Raw genomic sequence first — 21,776 nt, forward strand, 5'->3', positions numbered from 1 at the left:
GCTCTCCACCCAACCTGCCCCACATAAATAGCTCATTATCACGCCTGCCAATGGTGCTCTCCCTTTCGGAGTTCCCTCCTTCGCAGGGCAGACCCTAGGCGTCATCCCTGGCGCCTCCTTCCCACATCCCGCTACATCCACCAGTGCCAGATACCTAGGGTAACGGCTTCATGACACTGTGTCCTGAGGGGACCCCCTCATGCCACTGTCCGCCCACGAGGTGGGTGTTACATATACCTGAACGCCAGTCCAAGGCTCAAGTGAGGTCAGTCTCAAGCTGCCGCGGACTGCCCTGTTCACCGTCAGTGCTTCGCGTCGCTCAGATCAGGGGTCTTGCCCCAACTTGTGCATTCCCCCATGCAGCCTCGATCACGGGACCCTGCGCGCTCCTCCAATCTGCCGCCGCAGGACCCCCCCAGCGGCTGTGAAGCCCAGGGGAAGCTTGGGCCGCACCTCTGGCCAGGCTCAGACCCTCATCACTGTTCTCCGCCACCACTCAGCTTCTCCTGGCCCGGGGTTGGGGGGGCACAAACCAGCGTCACCCGGTGCGCTCCTCGGGGCAGGGGCAGGGGCAGGGGCCGGGTCTTGCTGCGGTATTAGTAACCGGTGCGAACTGCTTTACGAAGCAGACAGGTGCACCTATTTTGTTCGGTCTTCACAGTCAACATCCTGCTGTAGGAAATGAAGTCTCTCCATTTACAGATGAAGAGCTGGGATCGGAACCACGTCCCCTGTCACGCGTAGCCACCCCGGGCCAAACCCGCGGGCACGCGGTACCCGCAGCAAAGAAGCCCCGCCCCGCTCTGCGCGCCCACCGCGGGCTCTCGGCCGAACGCCGGCGGGCGCCGCCCACCCGCGCGCGGAGGCAGTGCGCACGCGCGCCGCCCTCCCCAGCCCCGGCCGCGGCCCCCAGGATGCATCGGGCGCGGCGACGCTGCGCAGCCCGTTCAAACCGGCCAATCGGCAGCCCGCGCTGCGCTCGCCGCGCCGCGTTTAAATTCCGGGCGGAGGTGCGGTCGCCAGGCGTCGCCGCCGCTCGGGTGAGGGGCGGGGTGGCTCGGGCTGCGGGGTCCCTTCGCGCGTTCGGTCGGGGCTGCCGGGGTCTCCCCCCTCCCCCACCGGTCCGGCCCCCGGCCGCGGTGTGCCGGCCCGATCGGGCCCCCGGAGCTCCCGGCCTGGGGGCCCTCGGCCGCTGGAAGGGGGCGGAGGGGTCGGGGGTGGGGGTGGGGGCGTCCTGGGCCTTGACACCGGCTCACCTGCTGGCCCCGCCCTTCCCGCAGTGACTTCCTGACAGCCCTCGCCGTGAAAGGAGGACACGCTTGGCGACCGACGCGGCTTCAGCCAGCCAGCCTCGAGAGGCAGGGATGGAGGTTCCCAAGAAGGATGGTATGTCCTTGTGGCCGCAGCGCCGCCGTGCAGGGAGCTCAGTGAGGATGCAGGTGGCGTTCATGCTTCTGTGAGGACGTTGTCCTTGGTTTATTCAGTGCTCACCCTGTGCTCTGTGCCCGTGCGGCTCACGATCCCTGTCTTCAGGGGGTTTGCATCCTTCCGGCTTCTTTCATTCCGTTTTCTGCATCCCGCACCGCACCCCGCCCCCCCTCCCCAACACGGCTTTAGATTCCCATCGTGGTAGCAGGATCCTTTCCAGTTTTACTCGCCGTTTACACCCAGTTCGGAGAACACTGCCTGGCACTTCGCAGGAACTCACACACTTGTGGGAGGGAGTTCGATGCGTTCTTTCCGCGTCTGTCGCCGGTTTCTGTTTGCCAAGGTGTGTTCAGAATCTTGGCGGCTTTTCCTCTCGCTCTGTCCCTGTCTGGTTTGAGCATCCCGGCGAGAATCCAGCCTCGCAGAATGAGGGAAGGGCCGCACCCGCCTTTTCTCTTAAAGCCTGTGGACATCCCCTATCCTTTGTTCCTCACGCACCCCTGTGCGGCAGGCAGACGGGGTACCCGGATAACTTCCGCTTTCCTGAAACCGTGCTAGAGACTTTGCCCATCTCCTCACTTGTTCATTGTGTCTAGAAGGGGATTTGCCGCTGCACCCCCTTCTCCTCCCTTTCAGATACCAGTCCCTTCCTTGTGCATGTAGAATCCTCATTGCCGCTTCTGAGGACACCCCTCGTGTCACCCTCCCTCCGTGGCCTCACCTTGTTCCTGTCCATACATTCGCTCCTGCTTGTCATTGACACACAAATACGTTCTGTTCTGTCTCCATATCCTCCACTCTGGGAGCCCGCCTTCCAGAGCTTTCTCTATTTGTTCTGCTATTTTCCCGCGTTCCTCAACCCCTACCAACCCCTCGGTCCTCACCACTCTGTTCAAGCTGCTTTCATCAATTACAGCATACATGTTGCCAAACCTGTTATCCCTTTTCTGTTCTTGTTTAATCAACCTCTCAATGCCATCTGACCTCTCCTTCTGGAAACTTCCCTCTCACCTGGCTTCCAAGGCAGCCTTGGTTTTCCTTCCACCTCTCAGCCTCCTCTTCCTCCACTGTCTTTTGAAGCTAATCTTACCCAGGACGAGGTCTCTGGGGTCTCTTTGTATCCATACCCCAGGGCTCTCGGACATTCCCATGGCTTTAAACCCCATCTGCAGGGCGTGTGGCTGGCTCAGTCTGTTAAGTGTCCAACTCTTGATTTCGGTTCAGGTCCTGATCTCACCGTCTCGTGGGTTGAAGCCCCGTGTTGGGCTCTGTCTGCCCCTCCCCTGCTTGGGCTGTCTCTGTCTCTCTCGAAATAAATAATAAGTAAACTTAGAAAAGCCATCTCCTTTTTTTTTTTTTTTTTTTCCAACGTTTATTTATTTTTGGGACAGAGAGACAGAGCATGAACGGGGGAGGGGCAGAGAGAGAGGGAGACACAGAATCGGAAACAGGCTCCAGGCTCTGAGCCATCAGCCCAGAGCCCGACGCGGGGCTCGAACTCAGGGACCGCGAGATCGTGACCTGGCTGAAGTCGGACGCTCAACCGACTGCGCCACCCAGGCGCCCCAAGCCATCGCTTTTCTAGGTGCCGCATTTTGTCTCGAGCGCAGCCTCTCCTCCGAGCTCTGGGCTGTATATCCACCCACCTGTTTGGCATCTTCCCCTGTCCTGCACTCCCCGCTCTTGGGCTGCTCTCTGTCCTCTCATGGAAGGGAACGGCTCCTCCATATACTTAGCTAAGTTGTGAAGGGGCCGTGTCCATTCAATCATCATTTACTGCGATTTCCACCTTCCGAATAGATTTTGGGTCCCTCAAGGCCGCCGCCGTGTGCCTCTCAGCCACATTAACTCACTTCCACCCACTCGGACATTCTGCACTTTGGCCAATGCGTGATTTCAGGAGATACGGCCTGCTTCTCTCCTCCACTCTACACAGCAGCCGGGGTAACCTTTTGAAAACACAAGGTAGATCATAACTCTTCCGCTTAAAACCTCCAGTAGCTTCCTGTCGCACTTTGGATAAAACAGGAGCTCCTTGCCTGGGCTTGCAAACCCTCCAGGATCTGACCCTGCCCGTTGCCACCTCCTGCAGCCTCCCCCTCAGCCACCCAGCCGCCCCTCCAAAGGCCATCGATGTCTTTGGTCCCTTTGATCTTCCGGAGCTAATCTGTGCAAGAGGAAACCAGTATGTGGATATGTTGTCGGCTGACCGCCCTCCTTTTCTTCTTAAAAAAAAAAAAATTTTTAATATTTATTTACTTTTGAGAGAGAGAGAGAAACAGAACACGAATAGAGGAGGGGCAGAGAGAGAGGGAGACACAGTTTGAAGCAGGCTGCAGGCTCTGAGCTGTCAGCCCAGAGCCCGACGCAGGGCTCGAACCCATGAGCCGTGAGATCATGACCCGAGCCGAAGTCTGACACTCCACCGACTGAGCCACCCAGGCTCCCCCGAGTGTCCTCTTTTTCTAGCAGATGGGGCCCTGTGCTGCGTCCTGGTTTGGGCACCTCATTTATCTTGATGCTTTTTGTAAGTCAACACAGGGTTCCCGTTCTCTTTTGTGTCTCTGTGGTGGCCATCTTCGGGGGGGGGGAGGGGTAGGTTGGGTGCTATAATTTCTCCCATCTGCTGTGGGTGACGTTAATTAGTTTGTGTCCGGTGTCTTGCTTTTTCAAAGGCTGCTGCGGCGAATTGCGCCGTGACTGCCCGTGACATGTACTCCCACAAGTCCGCTTGCTGGGCCGGGGGACACCTGCGCTTTGTAGGTGCTGCCGGGTGACTCAGGAGGGCCGTGCCAAGTGACACCTTCCCCAGCAGTCTGGGAATTGGTCTCTCCCCCGCAACCTTGCCCGCATGGCACCAGACTTTTTGATCTTTGACAATCTGATAGGTGAGAAGTGGAATCTCAGGGTTTTTTTGTTTTATGTCATTTCATCAGTTATTTTCTCTGTTCTTATCCTTCGTCAGTTCTTCTGTTACTGTTTGTTTTCTTAGCAGTCTGTAGGCACTGCTCCTAGATGAGCCCTTTGTGATGTGAGCTGCAAATACTTTTTCCCTGCTTGTTTCTTTGACTTTGCTCATGGTGATCTCTGCCATGCAGAGTTTTAAAATTGTTATTTATACATTGTACGATCAGTCTTTTATTTTATGGCTTCCACTTTGGTGTCATAGTTAGACCTCCTCACTCCAGGTTATAACATAGTTTCCCCGTGGGTTCTTCTTATTCCTTTTATATGTATTTTCCTCTAAGGGAAAATACCGTTTATCGAATACTCCGTTTTCCCTTTTTATTTGGTGGGCTACTTTTATCATATACTGAGTTTTCTTTATATGAATCTTACGTGTTTCCTGCTAGGTTCGTATATCTGCATTTTGTGGGGTTTGCTGCTAACGTAGGTCTTTGTGATGAGGACTTTTCTTCCATCGTGTCTTCTAACCGTTCTTGGTAGGCGTGAACACCGTAGACTGCTGTGCGATGATTTTGTCCTCAGCCACCTGGTTGCATCCTTTCACTACCCATGACAGTATTCATGCGATTTTTGGTGTCTATAATCTTAGCACCTGTGCACCATGGTATTTTTGCCTCCAGGTTCTTTCCCTTGTCTGTGTTAGTTAGTGTATCCAGAGCTGTGTCAGGAATTGTGACAGCAGACATCATCTCCAAGGGCCCAGATTTCACGGAGTTTCCTCTTTGGACTTCCATTATCCCTCATGCTGACTTGCGGGTTAATTTACATAGAGATGGTGGTTTCTGGTGCTGTTTATTAGTATTTCCTCTTTTTTCTTTTTTCCCCCTTTCTATTTTTTTTTTCCTTCCTCCTGGGTACATGATAGAATTGTACTTGCCCACCTGCTTGAGGCAGGATTCAGCTCAGGGGACGGGAAAGGCGGCCAGTGAAATGGGAGTGTGGTTTGTGTATGTGTTACTTCCGGGCCGTTGAGAACTGGTATGGGGTTTGCTCTTTCCCTTTTCTTCCGCACCAACACCAGGCTCCCCAGGCTCCTGGGTTGTGCAGAGAGGAGGGCGGAGAGCAGGGCCCAAGCCCAGCAGAATTAGAGGCTGAGTGAGAGACTTGGGGGTTGTCATATCGGCGTGGGTTAACCCGTCCTGACTGATCACACATGTACGCAAGCTCCTGACTTCAGAAGGGGCGCTTCTGATGGGATCCCATTAAACCCCAGTTTGGCTTTGGGCTCTAGGTGGATGCTTCCTTGTATGGTAACATGTATCTGTCAGGTACCCATTACTTTTTAGGAAGGGCTTTTACAGTCAACAAAGTTCGTTGCAGTTTTTCAAGTGTCTTGTTAGCACAGATGGCTGTGACCTACGGCTTTCCTTTTAGATCCAGTAATAGAACAATTATGTTACCGGGTTGTGTAAAGTTAAGCCATCCTAAAGTCCTGAAACGAACTTCACTTAGTCACGATCTATTATTCTTTTTTTATTAAAAAAAATTTTTTTTTAATGTTTTTATTTATTTTTGAGAGAGAGAGAGAGAAAAGAGAGAGAGAGAGAGAGAGAGAGAGAGAGAGAGAGAATGAGACTGAGCATGAGCAGGGGAGGGGCAGAGAGAGAGGGAGACACAGAATCCAAAGCAGGATCCAGGCTCTGAGCTGTCAGCACAGAGCCCGACATGGGGCTTGAACTCACAGACCGTGAGATCATGACCTGAGCCGAAGTTGGCCGCTTAACCGACGGAGCCACCCAGGCACCCCTATTCTTCTTCTTTTAATGTGTTGGTGGATTCTGTTACCTAGTATTCCTATTTAGGATTTTTATGTTAGGAACCTGGTCTGTAGCTTTCCTTCCGAGCTAACTTTAGAGGTTTTTGGTATGGTCCTGCTTGCTTCATAGAAGTGAGTTGAAAGTTCCTTTTTTCTATCCTGTGGAGCAATATAAATAGTTCTGGAATGATCCATTCTTGAAAGACATGACAGAGTTTCCTATGAAACTATCGTGGACTTGGGCTTTTTCGAGGAGAAGAGCGCTTGAATAAGTCTGTGCAGTTATTTCGTGGTCATTGAACTGTTAAGATCTTTTCCTTTTCTTCTGGAGTCCGTCTTAGGAATAAATCAATTTAAGTAATTTAAATACAAAAAATAAACTCCGTTTTCTAGAAGATTACCCATTTCAGCCAGGCTCTTAGGTGTATGTGCATGGAATTGAGCAGACTAGCTTATGAATCTTTTCAGGTCCTCTCTCTCTGCTTATTTCCTTTTACTTCTTTTGTGCATTTGTGCTTTCTACCCTTTCCTTGATTGGGTAATTAAGAAAAATTGGTGTGACTAACGAGGATCTAATTAGGATATTAGTATATGTTAAATCTTTATGGTTTTAATCAGTGTGCTGCATCATTTATTAGGGTCAAATAAGATGTGATTTGTGAAAGCACTGTATCAACTTTACGTGGTGGAAATACCCGTTCAGCACATTTCGATAATTATTTGCCAAGTGTCCAGGCCCCTTGCTGGACATGAGGGAATTTGGGAGAGTGGTGGACATTTGCTGTCTTGGGGGAGCTTACAGTCTAGTTGGGGCCCCAGAAGAGTGAAGGGACATCTGCAGCAGGGCTAGTGTGGTGACAGAGGTCAGGTCAAGGTGATGCAGGGGTGGGGGGAGCTGAGGGGGAGAGAAGTTGCTTGGGAGCTGCAGGTTTGGTGGAGGGAGCAGGCTTATTAGACCGGGCCTATGGAGGTACTATGGGGGACACAGAGTGCAGTTTCTTCTGGGGCGAGTTGGGCTCTAGAAGTGAAGGGAGTCAGCAAATACGAATGGAGTGGCGACTGCACATGCGAATGATAGTGAATTTGATTTTGAAAGAGCAGTAGGCATTCTATGGCTCGTAAGCCGGGAATTTAATTCTAGGGAACCTGAAGCAGGTGGTTTTTTGAAAATGCTCTAACCTGAAAATGACTTACCTAGTCTAGAAAAAACTAGTTCAATGACTTGGTGAATGCATTTTAGATTATACCTTAAAGATAAGGACTTAGACTTTTGGGGCAGCTCAGCAAACACACAATGGCTGATGCTATTTTAAAAAGAAAACAAAAAAACCAAGATAACCTTGAGCCCTCTGTGATGAGGTGACTGTTAAAATCATGATAAGGTACACTTTGGGGAGTGAAATGTTGTCATTGTTTTTATAGCTGTAGAGACTGGTAATGTTTTCTCTCTATCAACCCCAGCCCTCAAATAACACGGGACTTTCCCCCCACAGACATTCTTCTCCTGGCCGATGAAAAGTTTGACTTCGATCTTTCACTGTCTTCTTCAAGGTAAACGGATGAGTTTTCTTCCCTTGCCTTGGGCTTAACCGCATTCAGTAAGGTCTTTCATTTAACTGCCAGTGTCCTTAATGATCCTTTTATTTTAAAACAGTGCAAATGAAGATGATGAAGTCTTCTTTGGACCCGTGGGGCATAAAGAAAGATGTGTCGCTGCCAGCTTAGAGTTAAATCACCACGTTCCCGAAGAACGGCTTCTGCCAGGCTCGGAAGGTCACTTCACCTGGAGCCCTCTCACTGGGGAGAAGTTTGTGGAAGTGTACACGGAGGCTCACTTGCTGGCCTTCCAGATCGAAAGCAAAAGCAAAAACAAGGCAGCCCAAGCGGCCAGGCCCGAAGACCTTTGGAGCCAGAGCGTGGAGAGATTTATCCAGGAATCGAAATTAAAAATAAACCTGTTTGAGAAAGAAATGGAAATGAGGAAGAGCCCCAGGTCACTGAAGAGGGAGACATATTACCTGTCGGACAGCCCCTTGAGGGCACCGCTGAGCCAGACCCCCTTGGGGGCAGCTTCTGCCCAGGCCGGCCAAGCCCAGACGCAGGGACCGCTGCACTCGCCTCGCTCTTCCTTGCCGGTGGAACCCGGTGCTGCTCCCCCTCCACACCAGGCAGGGCCTCAGAAAAAGGTCACCAGCCAGCTGGTACGGCCCCGAGCTTCGTCTGAGAGAGGGAAAACCATTCATGCGGCCGTGGAGCAGGTAGACGCGTTCATGTGCCAGGACATGCGTGTGTGGGACGAGGTGCTCCCTTGCGTTTTAGCCCTCGCGGTTTATGGCCCTAACGGAAACCGTTGTGGGGAGGAGCTTGGAAACGTAGCCGGGCTGAGGGCTGGGAAGCATAGGAACCGCAAGTCCACGGGGGGCAGGAGCGGCACGGGGAGCTGGGTTTGGGGTGCATGTGGACGCAGGCGCGGCTGCCTTCCTCCTGGGATGACTTAAAAACATCCCTTCCTAGATGCTGCAACTTCGGATTTCCTGCTCATTAGGGGTTTCATCTGCATTAACAAGCAGCTTCCAACAGTTCCCCTCCCTGGACCGGATTTTGTTGAGACTGCTCTCCTCCCAGGAATTAAATGGCAGTGGCCAGTGGCAGTGGCCGGGCAGGTCTTTGGGGTACGGTTAGCCCCTGCGGTTTGTAGGGCGGAGCGCTAGGGCAGGAGAAAGGGAGGGTCACACCACGGCTGCTTCCAGGCCTCGCTGACCCGGCCTCACTCAGGGGAGGAAGTTATGCTTCGAGGAGAGGCAGCAGGTTGGAGCCCGCCGAGCACCGCTTCTCAGCTCTGCTCCTAACCGGGGCCCTGGGCCTCAGCTCTCTGAGCTGGTTACGGAGATGCTGTGTGGGGTCATGAGCAAGTCTGGGTCCGTGCAAAACAGCTAGCAAGGGCCGGGGAGCGCCTTCCCTCTCCAAGCACATCTCCCAAACCGTGCGACTCCCTGCGCTCAGGACCCAGAACTGATCCGAGCTAAAGGCGCTTGTGCCGCACTGGAGCCTGGACGGAGGAGGCGTGCTGGCCATCGCTTCCCCTAAGGAGCTGGGCCGTCGTTCCTTTAATCACACGAATTCCTCCTGCCGGAGCCCGTTTGGATGTCAATTTCCAAAGTGAGGTCTCCAGAACAAGAGGGACACGGGTCTCCTATGTAATACGTGGACCCGCGCACGGATTTCTGTGTGTAACACGTGGGCTGGATTCAGGCAATAAAGAAATGCCATATTAGTACATAGTAGAACATGGATGACCCTTGAAGACCTGCCTAGTGAAAGCAGCCGGACGCCAAAGGTCACCTGCTGTACGATCCTGTTGGCATGAGGGACCACGATGGGCGAATTGTATTGAGGGGGGTAGGTTAGCCAGTGTGCGGGCAGGGAGGTTGAGGGAGTAGGGGGGCGGGGGCACCTGCTAATGGCTAGCAGTTTCCTTCAGGGACAACAAGTATGGTCTAAGATTATACTGACGCTGGCCTTACAGCACTGTGAACGTGCAGAAACCACTGACAACGCACACTTTCAGATGGCGAACTTACGTCCATGAGGTAGATCTCAAGTTTTAAAATGCTGTGAAGGAAAAAGAAAGTGATTGTTTCGTTGCTCTGACCTTATGAGCTGCTGCCGCTTCTCATTAGCGCTCCTTGTTACAAGGGGTTATTTTTATCCGCAGGGGTCAGTGCCAGGAATGCCCTTGCGTCTAAATATGTCAGAAATGTATTCTTTGTTTGACTCTGCTCTCCAAAGAAAAATGGCTCTCAGTACTCTTCCGAGAAGATTCGTTGCCACTGAGCTGCCTCTCGGGGAGAGGAAATGACCTTTTAATGAGTGATTCCTTTCCATACAGCATTTAAGAGTTTTTGTCACTAGAGTCACTTTCCTCATTATCATCTTTAAGTAAGAATCCTGATTGAGGAATAGCTTTAGGGGATCTCTCTCCTGCAACGATCTTAGTATTATTTTGCTGTTTTGAATGAGGAAGCAAACGCCATCGTCATTTCTGTCCGTGGTAATTTGGCAGAGGAAGCCAGTTGCCGTGTCCGCTTCCATCCCTTCCATCCGGCGGGTGAACTGAGCACGTTCAGCGCTGGGAAGACAGACGGTGCTACCGGTGCTCGAAATTGACGCCTCGGTGCACCTGCGCGTTGTTCAAGGCCAGACAGTGCTCTCAATTCAAATTGCAATTTTTCAGCCTATGAAAAGGATACCAGCTAGCCCTTCCGGCGTGAGAAACCTAAATGAGAAGGAATCCCACGGGGCCGTGCCCCCTGACAAATCCAGTGCTGCCCGGGAGGGCGCCAGCTTGCCGGTGGGGGGCAGCCACTTGGTCCAAGGCAAGCGATCGCTCCCTGTCCTGAGCAAGGTGGGTCTGCCGGGGCTGTGGGTGGGTGTGGCCTGTGAGCAAGGAGAGTAAAGGGGAAGCTTTGGGTACCATGTGGTGTGTCTTTGACTGAAGTCAAGTTTAGGAAGGTTGAAACTGGGACCCGTGAGAGGCAGCTCGCTGCAATGCAGAGAACACGGCCTGGCGTGCACGGCGGTGGGGGGGCTCCGTGGACTGAGAAAAGTCCGCCTCTCCGAGCCTGTATGTGTCTGCGCCGCTCCGGCTGCCCTCAGACGACATGGGATGTCCGTGCTTGGAAACCGCAGCTCACAGGCCTGGAGACGAGCGCCCGCAGCTTTGTGGTTAAACGGTGCTGCGTGTGAGAACCGCTGATGTACTCGCCAGAAGCTGGGCCCCAGCTACAGACTCGGGGGGCAGGGTCAGAGCCCCAACATCTGCATTTCAGGAGTCCCCCACGTTTCTCACTCATGCGGGGCTTTGAAGACCGCGCCTGAGAAGTACTGCTTGGCCTTTTCTTTACACTTAAGATGATGATTACTCAATTATTAAAAATTATTTTAGGGGGGCGCCTGGGTGGCTCAGGCCATGATCTCATGGTTCGTGAGTTGGAGCCCTGCTGTCAGCGAGGAGCCCGCTTCAGATCTTCTGTCTCCCTCTCACTCTGCTCCTCCCCTGCTCACTTTCTCTCTCTCTCTCAAAAATAAACATTTAAAAAATTTTTAAACCCAATTTTTGCATAAAAAAGTAATGGGTAGATAACAAAATCTTCGATGACTCTGTTTTTTAATGTTTTGTTTCAGTTGGGGCCGAAGAGGACCCTGTTAAAACCCAGTGGGTGTGCTGGCGGTCTTTCAAGGAAGTCGTCTTCCTCAGGGTCTGTTTCTGGTGGGATTTCCAGTGTGTGTGCTTCTCCGGCCACCTGCAGAGGTAAGCCAGCCAGTGTCTCCTGCCCAGACCCGCCTGCGTCTCGAGAGGCAAGGCCTTGAATGCTATCCGACCCACTGAGACTGTTTTCACAGAACCACGTAGACTCAGCAGAAGGTTCTGGAGGGTTTGCTGCGGTCTGGGGCAGGAGACATTTGTGTCGGGCCCCCTGCCCTCCAGGGTTTCTCCTCTGAGGAGGGGCACGCTCAGGCCAGGGGTTTTAGGGCAGGGTGGTTCCAGCCGTCCCAAAGCTGGTGGACGCTCCACGTGCCCGCGACACGCGAGGACGCTGAGACCAGCCCACTGACATGTAATCACACACAGGTTTTAAAAATAGGACTGTTCCAGATAACGTAGGGCACGTGGCCCTTGTAAGTGCCGGTGCTTCTTTAAACCCCGACCCAAACCCGCCTCTGCACGGTGGTAACCTTCGCAAGCCAAGGGCGCCATCTGGTGGTAAAGGGGAGAAGCCCTCGTGACCTGTGGGGGGAAGCCTTGGATTCCCTTCAGGACTCCGCCCTCTTCGACGCGTGTTTGCCGTGCAGACCTGTGCGCGTTTTGTCAAACCGCAAAGCGTGAGCTCCGGAGTTAGGCCGACGTGATTTGGAGCCCCCGCTGCCAGGTGGCGGCCAAGAGAACTCCAGTTGTTCCCGGAACCGGACACACCGCAGGACAGAGCCTCCCCGGACGCGCTCTTCCGGGCATCAGAAGGAGCTCGTGGCCCGCGTTCGGGGAAAGGAAGTTCTGTCACGTCGGAGGTTGTGAGGCCTGAGTGGCCGCGGCGGTGCGGGGCGTCAGCACTGTTTTCACTCGGGGGCCCTGCGTTCCTACCCGCTAAAGGTTGAGACGGACATGGAACGGGCCTGAGCGTGGGTCTTTCTGCGTGGTACACACTGGGGAGGCTGGGTCAGACAGGACGGTTGGGGGGGGGGGGGCGGGAGCACCATAAAGCCGCTACGCACTGAACAAAAGAGCTGTGGCGTCAGCCGTTCTCTTCGAGGCCTTCTTTGGGATCTCGCCAGCCTGCCTTCTGCACGGGGCATATTGGCACCTGAGGACCTCGTTCGCCGTCCTTCTGTTTTAAGTGGCGCTCGTGATGGCCATGACCCAGCCTCCTTGGGACTCGAAGGAGCCCACCAGTGATGAATGCGCCTCCTCTCCCCGTTCCCTCCCTTCCTCCCCGCCCAGAGGCGCGGCTGGACCGCCAGCTTGTGTCTGCTCAGCCAGCATAGATGTCGGCTGTTGACACAGTCGGTGGAGGGGGAGAGTTCGAATTTACGTACGCTTACGTGCATCGTGGTAATTGCGTCTAGAGTTAGTACCTTACAACGCACTCGGCTGAGCCATGAGCGACCCAGCTTGTCCTGTTTGAGGATGTTACCTGACGGGTGTACGGAATATTGCTCACAGGTCCTGTGTTTCTCTTACATGGAGAGCGTGACGATAGAAATACATTTCCTTCACTTGAAAACATTTTCAGGTAGATACGGGTGAAGACAGCGTACCTCGTATGTGTTTGTCAAGTCACTTCCTAATTCAAAAGTGACCCAAGCCTCAGCCATAACCAGACGTCGTGTCTCCTCTTCCAGCTAAATCAAGTGAACCCGCACGTTTTCCTGCGAACAGTTCCCCGCCTGTGTCATGCACCGGCCAGTCAGGCAGAGTGGGGCCTGCTGTGTCCCGGCAGTCCCTGCAGGGAGGCCCTGGGGGTGCATCCTGCAGAAGGAGTAAATGGACCTCGGCTGCGGAGGTGACAAGGGAGCCAGCCAAGGCGCTCACCCCCGCGGCTGTCGCCCAAGCCCCGACTCTGGAACAGGGAGGCCCGGGGCTGAGCTCTCATTCCAGCTGGTCGCCGCTGTCTCCATTGAATACGGCCGGGAGTGCCAGAGGGCGTGATTCCCGGCTACCCTGCAGGACAAAGGCGATGCCCACCCCAACAAGACACTTTAAGGTCCCCAAGTTTTCTACTGGTGAGGAATGGAGCATTTTCTGTATGTTTTTCTTAGTTTTTTTTTTTTTAACATTTATCGATTTTTTTGAGAGAGAGAATGCGCACAAGCAGGGGAGGGGCAGAAAGAGAGGGAGACACGGGGTCCGAAGCAGGTTCCTGGCCTTGAGCGGTCAGCACAGAGCCCCATGCGGGGCTCGAACCCATGAACTGTGAGATCATGACCTGCACCGAACGCAGACGCTTAACCGACTGAGCCACCCAGGCGCCCCTGTTGAAGCACCTTGACTGTGTTGTCCTAGCATCTTCTAGCTTGCATCATTTTGGACAAGCACTCAGTGGAGTCCCCGTCCCGCATCCTTCCCTCTGTCACATCACTGCTCCCAGCCTGCTCTTAGGAGCTCCTGTCTATTGTTACATTTCCGCATTTTGATTATTATGAATTTTGAAGTGGCTTTTTTGGAATTTACCCTTCTTGGGGGTTCCTGAGCTGCTTTGATCTGTGGGTTGATGTTTCTAATTCATTCTGGAAAAAAAACTTGGCTCTTATTTCTTCAGATTCTGTTTGCTTGCTGCCCCTAGTTACAGGGACCCTAATTACACGTGTCTAGACCTCTCAATGTGGCTTGTAGGTCATGGAGGCCCGGGGTTTCCCCCTTTTCTTGTGTTTCAGTTTTGACATCTGTAACGTCCTGTCTTCACGCTTACCTGTCTTTCTCTGCGGCGCGTCTGATCCGTGGTTACGCCCATTCAGCTCATTTTTCTTTTTTGACATTGTAGTTTCCCCATCTTTGTCCTTATGGTGTTTATTTAAATTCTTAAACATATTTATGACAGTTGATTTACACTGTTTCTTCTAATGCCACCTTCCCGGTCATTTGGGGGTCTGTTTCTAGTGACTGACTTTTTTCCTGATTATGACCACGTTTTCCTGCCTCTTCATGAGTAATCGTTGTTTACAGTATAGGTTTAAAATCTTGGAAGATCTGCATTTTGTTGCCTTGCTTTAAGGAGTAGAACCTTGCTTTGGCAGGCATTTCAATCGCAGGTCGACTTGAGCCTTTTGAGGATTGTTTTAAAGCTTCGATGGGGCAGGTCTCGAGTGGCCTATACCCTCGGGAACAGGTGGCCTCGCTGCTGACTTGTGCTTGCCCGGTCCCTGCCGGACGTGCTGCGTGTTCCCGAGGTCCCTGCTGTGGCCGGTGGGACGTGGGCAGTTTCCAGCCCTGTGCGAACGGTGGCCGTTGTTCCCAGTGGCTGTCCTCACCTCGGCCTTTCGGAGTCTCCCTCTGCACACGTGTGTTTCCTCCGTGGCCAAGGACCCGGGCTGCCTCCCTGTCTGGCTGTGAGTGGCACCGGCGTGGTATCTGGAGGGTGGCAGGTGGCAGGTGCTCGGTTGAGGCAGATGAATCTAAGAAGTCCGCGTAACGTGGGAGGTCGTGCAGAGCTGCCTTAAGGGAGAGGGTCCCTGTAGCTTCGCTCAAGTAGAGGTGCTTGTGTCTTGAAGTCTCCAGCACTGCTGGCCAGTACAGGTGGCCTTTAATGCCCCGAAGCCTTTTGAGGACCCAGGCCGCCTCTGTCTCGTTTTGCCGTGACCGGTGTCTCTTCTTCATCCTCTAATGCGGCTGCTGCAGCCCCACCTTCCGCCCCGTCAGGTGCGAGGGGGGGACGGGCGAAGGGGACCACGCCCCTACCTTGCGAGAGCGCTTACGGAAGTTGTGTGTGCCCCTCTCTGTCCCCTCGCTCAGGCCTCAGTCATGTGACCGTGCTTCCCTGCCAGGGGTGCTAAGACGTGCTGTCTTCTCGCCCCGCTCAGGTTCCTTCCTGAGAAGAGGGCGGATACTGATCAAACACTAGCAACCTCAGCCAAGTTAGTGAACGAGGGGAAGGGTCATGAGAGGTGGGGACTGAGGCAGCCGGGGCCAGTGCAGGTGCTAAGCAAGAGGGTTTTAGGCGGGGAGTCCTGGCCTCCAGCAGATCCCTCCCCTGAGTGATGAACAGGCCCTCGTGGGCAAGAATGGAAGCTGGGAGGGCTCCGTGGCAGCCCGGCCGTGAGGTGGACAGGAGACCATGGGGGGAGGGGAGCTCGCGGCGGCGTGGGAGGGGACTCGGGAGTGACCCGGAGGCCTCCGTGGGGCGCCCGGGTGCTGCCTCCCACGCCCAGGGGCCCAGGGGAGGGCTGGAGGAACGGCAGCCCCGGGGTAGAGCCCACTGGCCCGGTTTGCGCCTGTTGAGCGCGAGGTGCCACAGTTCGGGGCTGTGCCGAGGGCCGTGCCGAGCAGGTGGTTGAAGGTGTGGGTTCGGGCCCCGCGGGAGCGGTCACCCCTGGAGGTAAGACGGAGGTTTCCATGGCAGGGAGCTCCGCGTGTTGGCTGAAAGCGGTTCTTCGGAGCGTCCACGGCACGGGGCGCACCGAGTGTGCTTGGCGGCGTCGGCTGCCTTTCTTCCCAGGTGCCCGAGGCCACGGCGTGCCTCTGGCTGCCTTTCCTCCAACCACACGGTGGTCTGCCGGTCTCGCCGACTTGGGCCGGTCCCAGTGCCCGTTGGCTGCTACCCTCTGCTGCCCGTGCCCCTGATGACGCCTCACGCGCCTCTGAAATCGGTTTCTCTTTTCTTCACGGTGTCAGGAACAGGGCTGTCCACGAACACCGTTCATCATTCACCCTGGGCCAAACTGTTCTCATAAACTCAGTGCCGGAGAGGCCACGGGGAGCCCCACGCCGTTAGAACACGTGGCCCTGCGACCGTGGCAGCGGGCTCCCTCCGTGGCTGCGAGCACCCTTGTGGTCGCGACACCAGCTGTCCTGGTAGAGCAGACACGGGGACAGTAGGGACAGGGCCCTGCGGTGGGTTTGTCACTTGATCCACGTTGGACTGACGGGACACACTTCCTCTCTTGCTCAGGTGAGCCTGCAGACGGTGCAATGCCAAAGTCCTGTCGGGCACAGAGGCCATATTCCTGCACATCAGTGGGAAGGTGAGGAGTCGTCCACTTCCTTTGATTTTTTTTTTTAATGTTTATTTTTGAGAGAGGGAGAGAGAGAGACAGAGTGCAAGCAGGGGAGGGGCAGAGAGAGAGGGAAGACACAGAATCTGAAGCAGGCTCCGGGCTCTGAGCTGTCAGCACAGAGCCCAACCCGGGGCTCGAACCCGCGAACCGTGAGACCGTGACCTGAGCCGAAGTCGGATGCTCAACCGACTGAGCCCCCCCGGCGACCCTCGACCTATTTAAAATAGTGGTTGACTCCACACAGACCGTCTTTATCAGTAACCGCAGAACAAATCAGCAGGAGGATTCACCGGCCGTTACAGCCACACGAATCGCCAGATTGGAAAGCGGGACGTGTGAGAAATGAGCCGCGGGTGCCCGCGTTCAGTCCTGTGCGCTCACGTGGGGTTCAGGTGACCCGAGCACTGGGATGAACGAACACGCAGTGACGGCTCCCTGTGTGCGTGTGAGCCCGGGCAGTCCCCGCTGTGGCTCTGGATTTCCTCGTGGCAATACCTACGCTGTCAGAGGTGATGTTTAGATGTTTTGCGGACCTCCCACGAGGTGCGTTCGCATGCTCCGCCCGGAGACGGCAGGGTTTCCCAGGGTGCTGGCGGCGGCCCTGCCTCCCCAGAGCAGACCTCCAGCGGGCTTCTCCGCAGGCCTGAGTCTCGTCTGTTGAAGTCACAGGACTTTTTACTGCATTAGCATATTGGATGAACAGAATCTTCTTTTTGTTCATGCCTGCTGAAGACTCTCATTTTGTCTTTCCAGGGTAGTTGTCCACAGCACTCCCGCTGGACACTCATCCGGGCCGGCCTCACCAGGACATTTAAGCGGTACGACGACCCCTGTGAGTACGAGGCGTGGGTCAGCCTTGCCCACGCCCGCCAGCCGTCGGCTCTCCAGCCTTCCACGGGTGACCCCTAAAACTGTGCCCAGGGCTCTGGCTTCTCCGCCGTGTGCGTCTGCTCCGCGGCTTTCCTCTGAACTCCGGAAAAAATGTGCGGCGAGGTAAGAGGCAGAGGCGACGGCCACAGAGGCCTGTCGGTGGCTCCCTGAAGTGCGGGAGGGCGCCTGCTTGCTCCGCCATCCTCGTTCCCACCCAGCGTACTGTCCCGACTGGGCCGAAGGGCTGGCAAGCAGGGACGGCACCTGCCAGTCACCCTGTCGCCGTGGGCCGTGGCCTCTCACTGGGGGGAGCCCGTTGGGCAGAAGACTCAGTAAGGTGCACCCACACCCGGGGTCTGGGGTCTGGTGTGGTCTTTGCGACCGGGCCCCCAGGACAGTCCTGTAGTCTTGGCCAGGGGTGACCACACTCAGGCTTCCTGAGAAACAGACCCCGCATTGGCTACCGCGTCCGTTCCACCTGCTTCTCCCGCCTCCCCTGCCCCCGTCCCCGTCACTTTGCTCCAGCCCCGCCGCCCCCTCCCTCACCGCGTGGCAGACGGTCCTGTCCTGGCCGTCCTCTCCGTCTGGGATGCGCTGCCCCTCCACGGTTCAAGTCCACGTTCAGGGGCCAACCTCGGGGACCTTTCTGGAAAGTCCCGCCTCCCTACCCGGTCACTCTGTTCCGTTTTCCTGCTTCATTTTCATCGGAGCATTTCTCTCCTCTCTACCTGAACGTGGAGCAAGCGTGTCTCTGTCCACTTCGCGGACTGAAGGGAAGGGCGTAAAACAGGCCCGTGTGGGTAGCAGGCTGGTAAGCTTTTCGAGCCAAAGGACCTCCGAGACCATTCGGGCCTTGTATTTTTCTTCACGAGGAAGCTGAAGGTCAGAAAGGGACTCGCTCACGGTTAGAGCTGTCGCGGACGGAGCCGGAACCAAAGCCAGCACGCCCTGCCCCATGTGACACATCTCCTTCCAGAACAGAAGCCTAGCCCGACGAGCCAGCACTTACGGTCCCTCACGGGGTCTGCCCTTTCTCTCCCCGCAGAGCCGCGCCAACCAGGGCGAGCAGGAGCGAGGCTGCCTCCAGGCGCGAGGACTCGTCGTCTGACGGGTCCTGTTCCCCCCCGTCGGCTGTGCCACAGGCGCTTACCTTTTCTCCTGAAAAGAGCGACTTGGCTGTTCCAAAAGGCATCACTGCAGAAGAAGTGCCAGCTGCGGCCCGGCCACCCGAAGACACACGCCCTCGTGAGGTACCGTGTTCTCCGGGACCCTGGACTCTGCCCCCAAGCCGCGTGGTCACTCAGCACGGTGGTCCGCCGAGTTGCCTCTCTGGGACTTCATCTGTTGTCCCCGGGCCCCCAGGGCCAGAGAGTGGGAGTCAGGACCTCCAGCCTCTCCCCTCCTCCTGTGTTTGCCCAGAGGACGGGCAGTAGGAAGCAGAGTGACAGGGGGAGAGGCCGGTGGGAGCCCTAGTGTGGGCCATCGGCCAGAGGGCGGCAGACGGAGTTGGGGGGCCGTGTGGGGGTGGCCGAGGAGGAGAGAACTCCACCCATCAGTACGTGCACACCACAGCCAGCTCTCCCCGCTAAAGGCCATCCTTCCTTGGGTTTCCTGTTTTCTCAACATGGTTGACAAAAAGGTGCCAGAATTGCCTTTGGATCTCGTGTTCTCGTCTAGGCGATTCTTGTGGATCTTAGACTAGAGCAACTTGCCATCACTCCGAAAGCTGAGGGCCCAGCCCTCGTCAGCCCCCCTCTTGTGGACCTGTGCAGTACTCCAGAAGCAAGCGTGGCTCCGGGCTCTGAAGGCAGACCTCTGATTGACCTGCTGATCAACACTCCGGACATGAACAGAACCACCGCATCCAAGCCTCTCCACGACGTGGGACAGGTGAGAAGTAGCAGGTGGTTCCATGTGGGCTTTGGCCTCGGGTGGTCTCAGTTCTGGGTTTGTTCCTCCTCCCAGGGCACATCGCGGTGACCCTCGGAGCAGCCCCTGAGGTCTCTAAAGTGACACGTGGCGGGGTACCCTCCAGCGGTGGCATGAGCTTAGAATTCACCAAGTCCTGCTGCGGGATCCTGCCTGGGGGCCCAGGAGCTCTCCGAGGGCAGGGGTCCCATCACTGTCGCTCCAGGGTCCCCCAGGGCCCGATTTGTGAGGAGGGAGCACATGTGTGTCAAGAACTCAGAGTTCTTCCGTGTGGCATCTCCTTCCGGCTTCTTAGACGTGCTAGCTCAACTTTCAGTGTGTCTGAGCCACGGCGGAGGGGGCTCGCGGGCCGGGAGGGGCCACGCGGCCGCGTCATTCACCCCGTCGCTTCTGTCTTGCAGCTGATAGACTTGACTTCTCCTCTGATCCAGCTGAGTCCCGAGGCTGACAAGGAAAATGTCGATTCGCCACTTCTCAAGTTCTGAGGGGAATAAAACCCTTCGCGTTTTACATTTCGTTAAAAGAACTGTCGGTCCTAAGGTGGTTTTCAACCCTTAGAAATAAATCTTAGGAGCAATTGTTTCGTGGTGGTTGTTTACAACAACCCCAAGTAAAGGTCCCGGGCCTAGAGGGGATGTTGTGCAATCGGCCCCGAGCTTACCGCTGCCCCACACGCTGGGCTGGAGGTAAAGAATTTTGTTTTGTGTCTTTTGCGTGTAAAAATGGCAGGTGACTATTTTTAAAATTAAGTTTGCATGAAAAGGCAAATATTCTAGGTTTAAATTAAATTGGAAAATAAATGAAAATGTATTAAAGCATACTTCGATTTTAAGGTTATCTTGATTTTTAAGCAGGTGTAACTATTTTAATCATTAATCAGTATGCCAGATTGATGTTAGTCAAACTGTTTCCACGAGTGATTTTATTTAGAAGCTCATTTATTTTGAGAAAGAGTAAGCACGAGCATAGGAGGGGCAGAGAGAGAATCCCAGGCAGGTTCTGAGCTGCCAGCTGCGGGGCCTGATGTGGGGCTCGAACCCACGAACTGTGAGGTCACCAGCCGAGCCGAAACCAAGAGTCAGACGCTCAACCCACTGAGCCACCTGGACACCCTTCCCCAAGTGATTTTCAGAATTGAGTATGAAGAAATACTGGTTTGGATGCAGACCCCAGGCCCCACCGCCCCGGTCGGGGGCAGGATCAGCAGTCTGCACCGACATGCAGACTCCCTGGGTGCCGGCCGTTCTAGGGAGGTGGCGGCCAGCACGGAGGGGGAGGTGAGAGAGGTAAGGAGCCACCTGTCTGAGGAGTGGACCCCTCGGCTGTGCTAAAGCTTGAGCCCTTGGCCGGAGGGCAGGAGGAAACGGAGCTAAGGGCCACTGGGCAGCGTAGTCCCTGCCTGAAGCCGTTCTAGTATTTTCTGACAGCCAGCTAGCCTGCGAGCCACCGGTGTGTATAGAGACCTCACTTCTTGAGGAAATTCCTCAGTCTCGGTTCGATGGCCTCACAGCACTACGTGCACCTGCTTTTTGGGCTCCCACCTGGTGTTTCCTGCACGAGACCGGGGCTGAGCGGGGAGAGCCGGGGAGCGGGGGGCTGCACTTTGAGGTTTCTCCGGTTAACGCCGGGAACGGGAAGGTGACTCCTGTGGTGTCTGCAGAGGGGAAGCAGACATCCCGCAGAGGATGGCTGCACCTGTGGGTAGAAGGTTTACGTTCAAAGGCGGGGCTGCTCGGATGTGTGAGCGCCTTGCGCAGTTGTCTGAATAGACCACGGTTAGACTCAGAGCAACTCACCTTGTTGTCTGAATCCCCCCCCCCTCCCCCCGGCTGGCGGGAGCAGGGAACCTGCAGGAAGCCCAGTGGCCCACTCCTCCTCCGTGGCCCGGCGATTCACAGGGGAAAACCCCAAACCTGGAACTGAATCAATTCATTCCCATGTTGTTTTCTTAAAAGTTTTTATTTATTTATTTTTAAGTAATCTCTACACGAACCCAAGGTCAAGAGTCGCACGCTCCACGGACTGAGCCGGCCCAGCGCCCCACGTGTTCATGGAGATGAGGCAGGCCGCATGGCCCCGGGGATGCGGTGGGGGGCAAAGCTCAGGCTTCCCTGCCTAGTGGTGGGAGGGAGGTGCGTTGAACTCTTAGCTAATACACAGTTACCTAGTGGGGCTCTGGCCATCCCATCCAAATCCAGGGCATGAGCTGGGCCCTCCGTCCTGGGCCCACTCCCTGGCTCCCCTCATCCAGGACCCCTCCCCCCAGGCTGCCTCAGGAGCGGCCAGGCTCTTACCGGGGCCCAGGGGTGCCATCCAATCTGCAGGTGTCCTCAGGCAAGACAGAAGTAATAGGACTCTAATTCTCAAATGGGTGGGAGACGACCCCCCAGAGGCACGTGTAGGATACGCAGCACCTCCTGGCAGAACGTCCCCCAGGCGCTCTTTTTCCTCCTAAGCGCACCACCCGAAGGGCTCAGTGTGGGAAAGGACACACTGGCCCTGGAGACAGGACCTTGGCTGCCACTAGAGGGCCACCCTCCTGGGTTTAAGAGGCCCAACT

The 21,776-nt window shown here is 55.4% G+C and overlaps 1 protein-coding gene across 4 annotated transcripts; it reads left to right on the forward strand.

Moving 5' to 3' along the window:
• Positions 1-905: 905 nt before the first annotated feature.
• On the forward strand, positions 906-19,795 carry GTSE1 (G2 and S-phase expressed 1). Of its 4 annotated transcripts, XM_045464444.1 has the most exons (12): positions 906-1,040; positions 1,281-1,386; positions 7,645-7,702; positions 7,806-8,409; positions 10,386-10,556; positions 11,336-11,462; positions 13,049-13,429; positions 16,312-16,384; positions 17,171-17,410; positions 18,333-18,537; positions 18,965-19,177; positions 19,618-19,795. In XM_045464444.1, the coding sequence occupies exons 2-12, from the start codon at positions 1,365-1,367 to the stop codon at positions 19,699-19,701; spliced, it is 2,178 nt and encodes a 725-aa protein (XP_045320400.1). In that variant the 5' UTR covers positions 906-1,040; positions 1,281-1,364; the 3' UTR covers positions 19,702-19,795. The 4 variants fall into 4 exon arrangements, with proteins under 4 accessions (XP_045320400.1, XP_045320402.1, XP_045320401.1 ...); XM_045464446.1 differs by lacking the exon at positions 13,049-13,429; XM_045464445.1 differs by lacking the exon at positions 10,386-10,556.
• Positions 19,796-21,776: the final 1,981 nt, after the last annotated feature.

Source organism: Leopardus geoffroyi, chromosome B4 (assembly GCF_018350155.1).
Source record: "Leopardus geoffroyi isolate Oge1 chromosome B4, O.geoffroyi_Oge1_pat1.0, whole genome shotgun sequence".
Lineage (NCBI taxonomy): Eukaryota > Metazoa > Chordata > Mammalia > Carnivora > Felidae > Leopardus > Leopardus geoffroyi.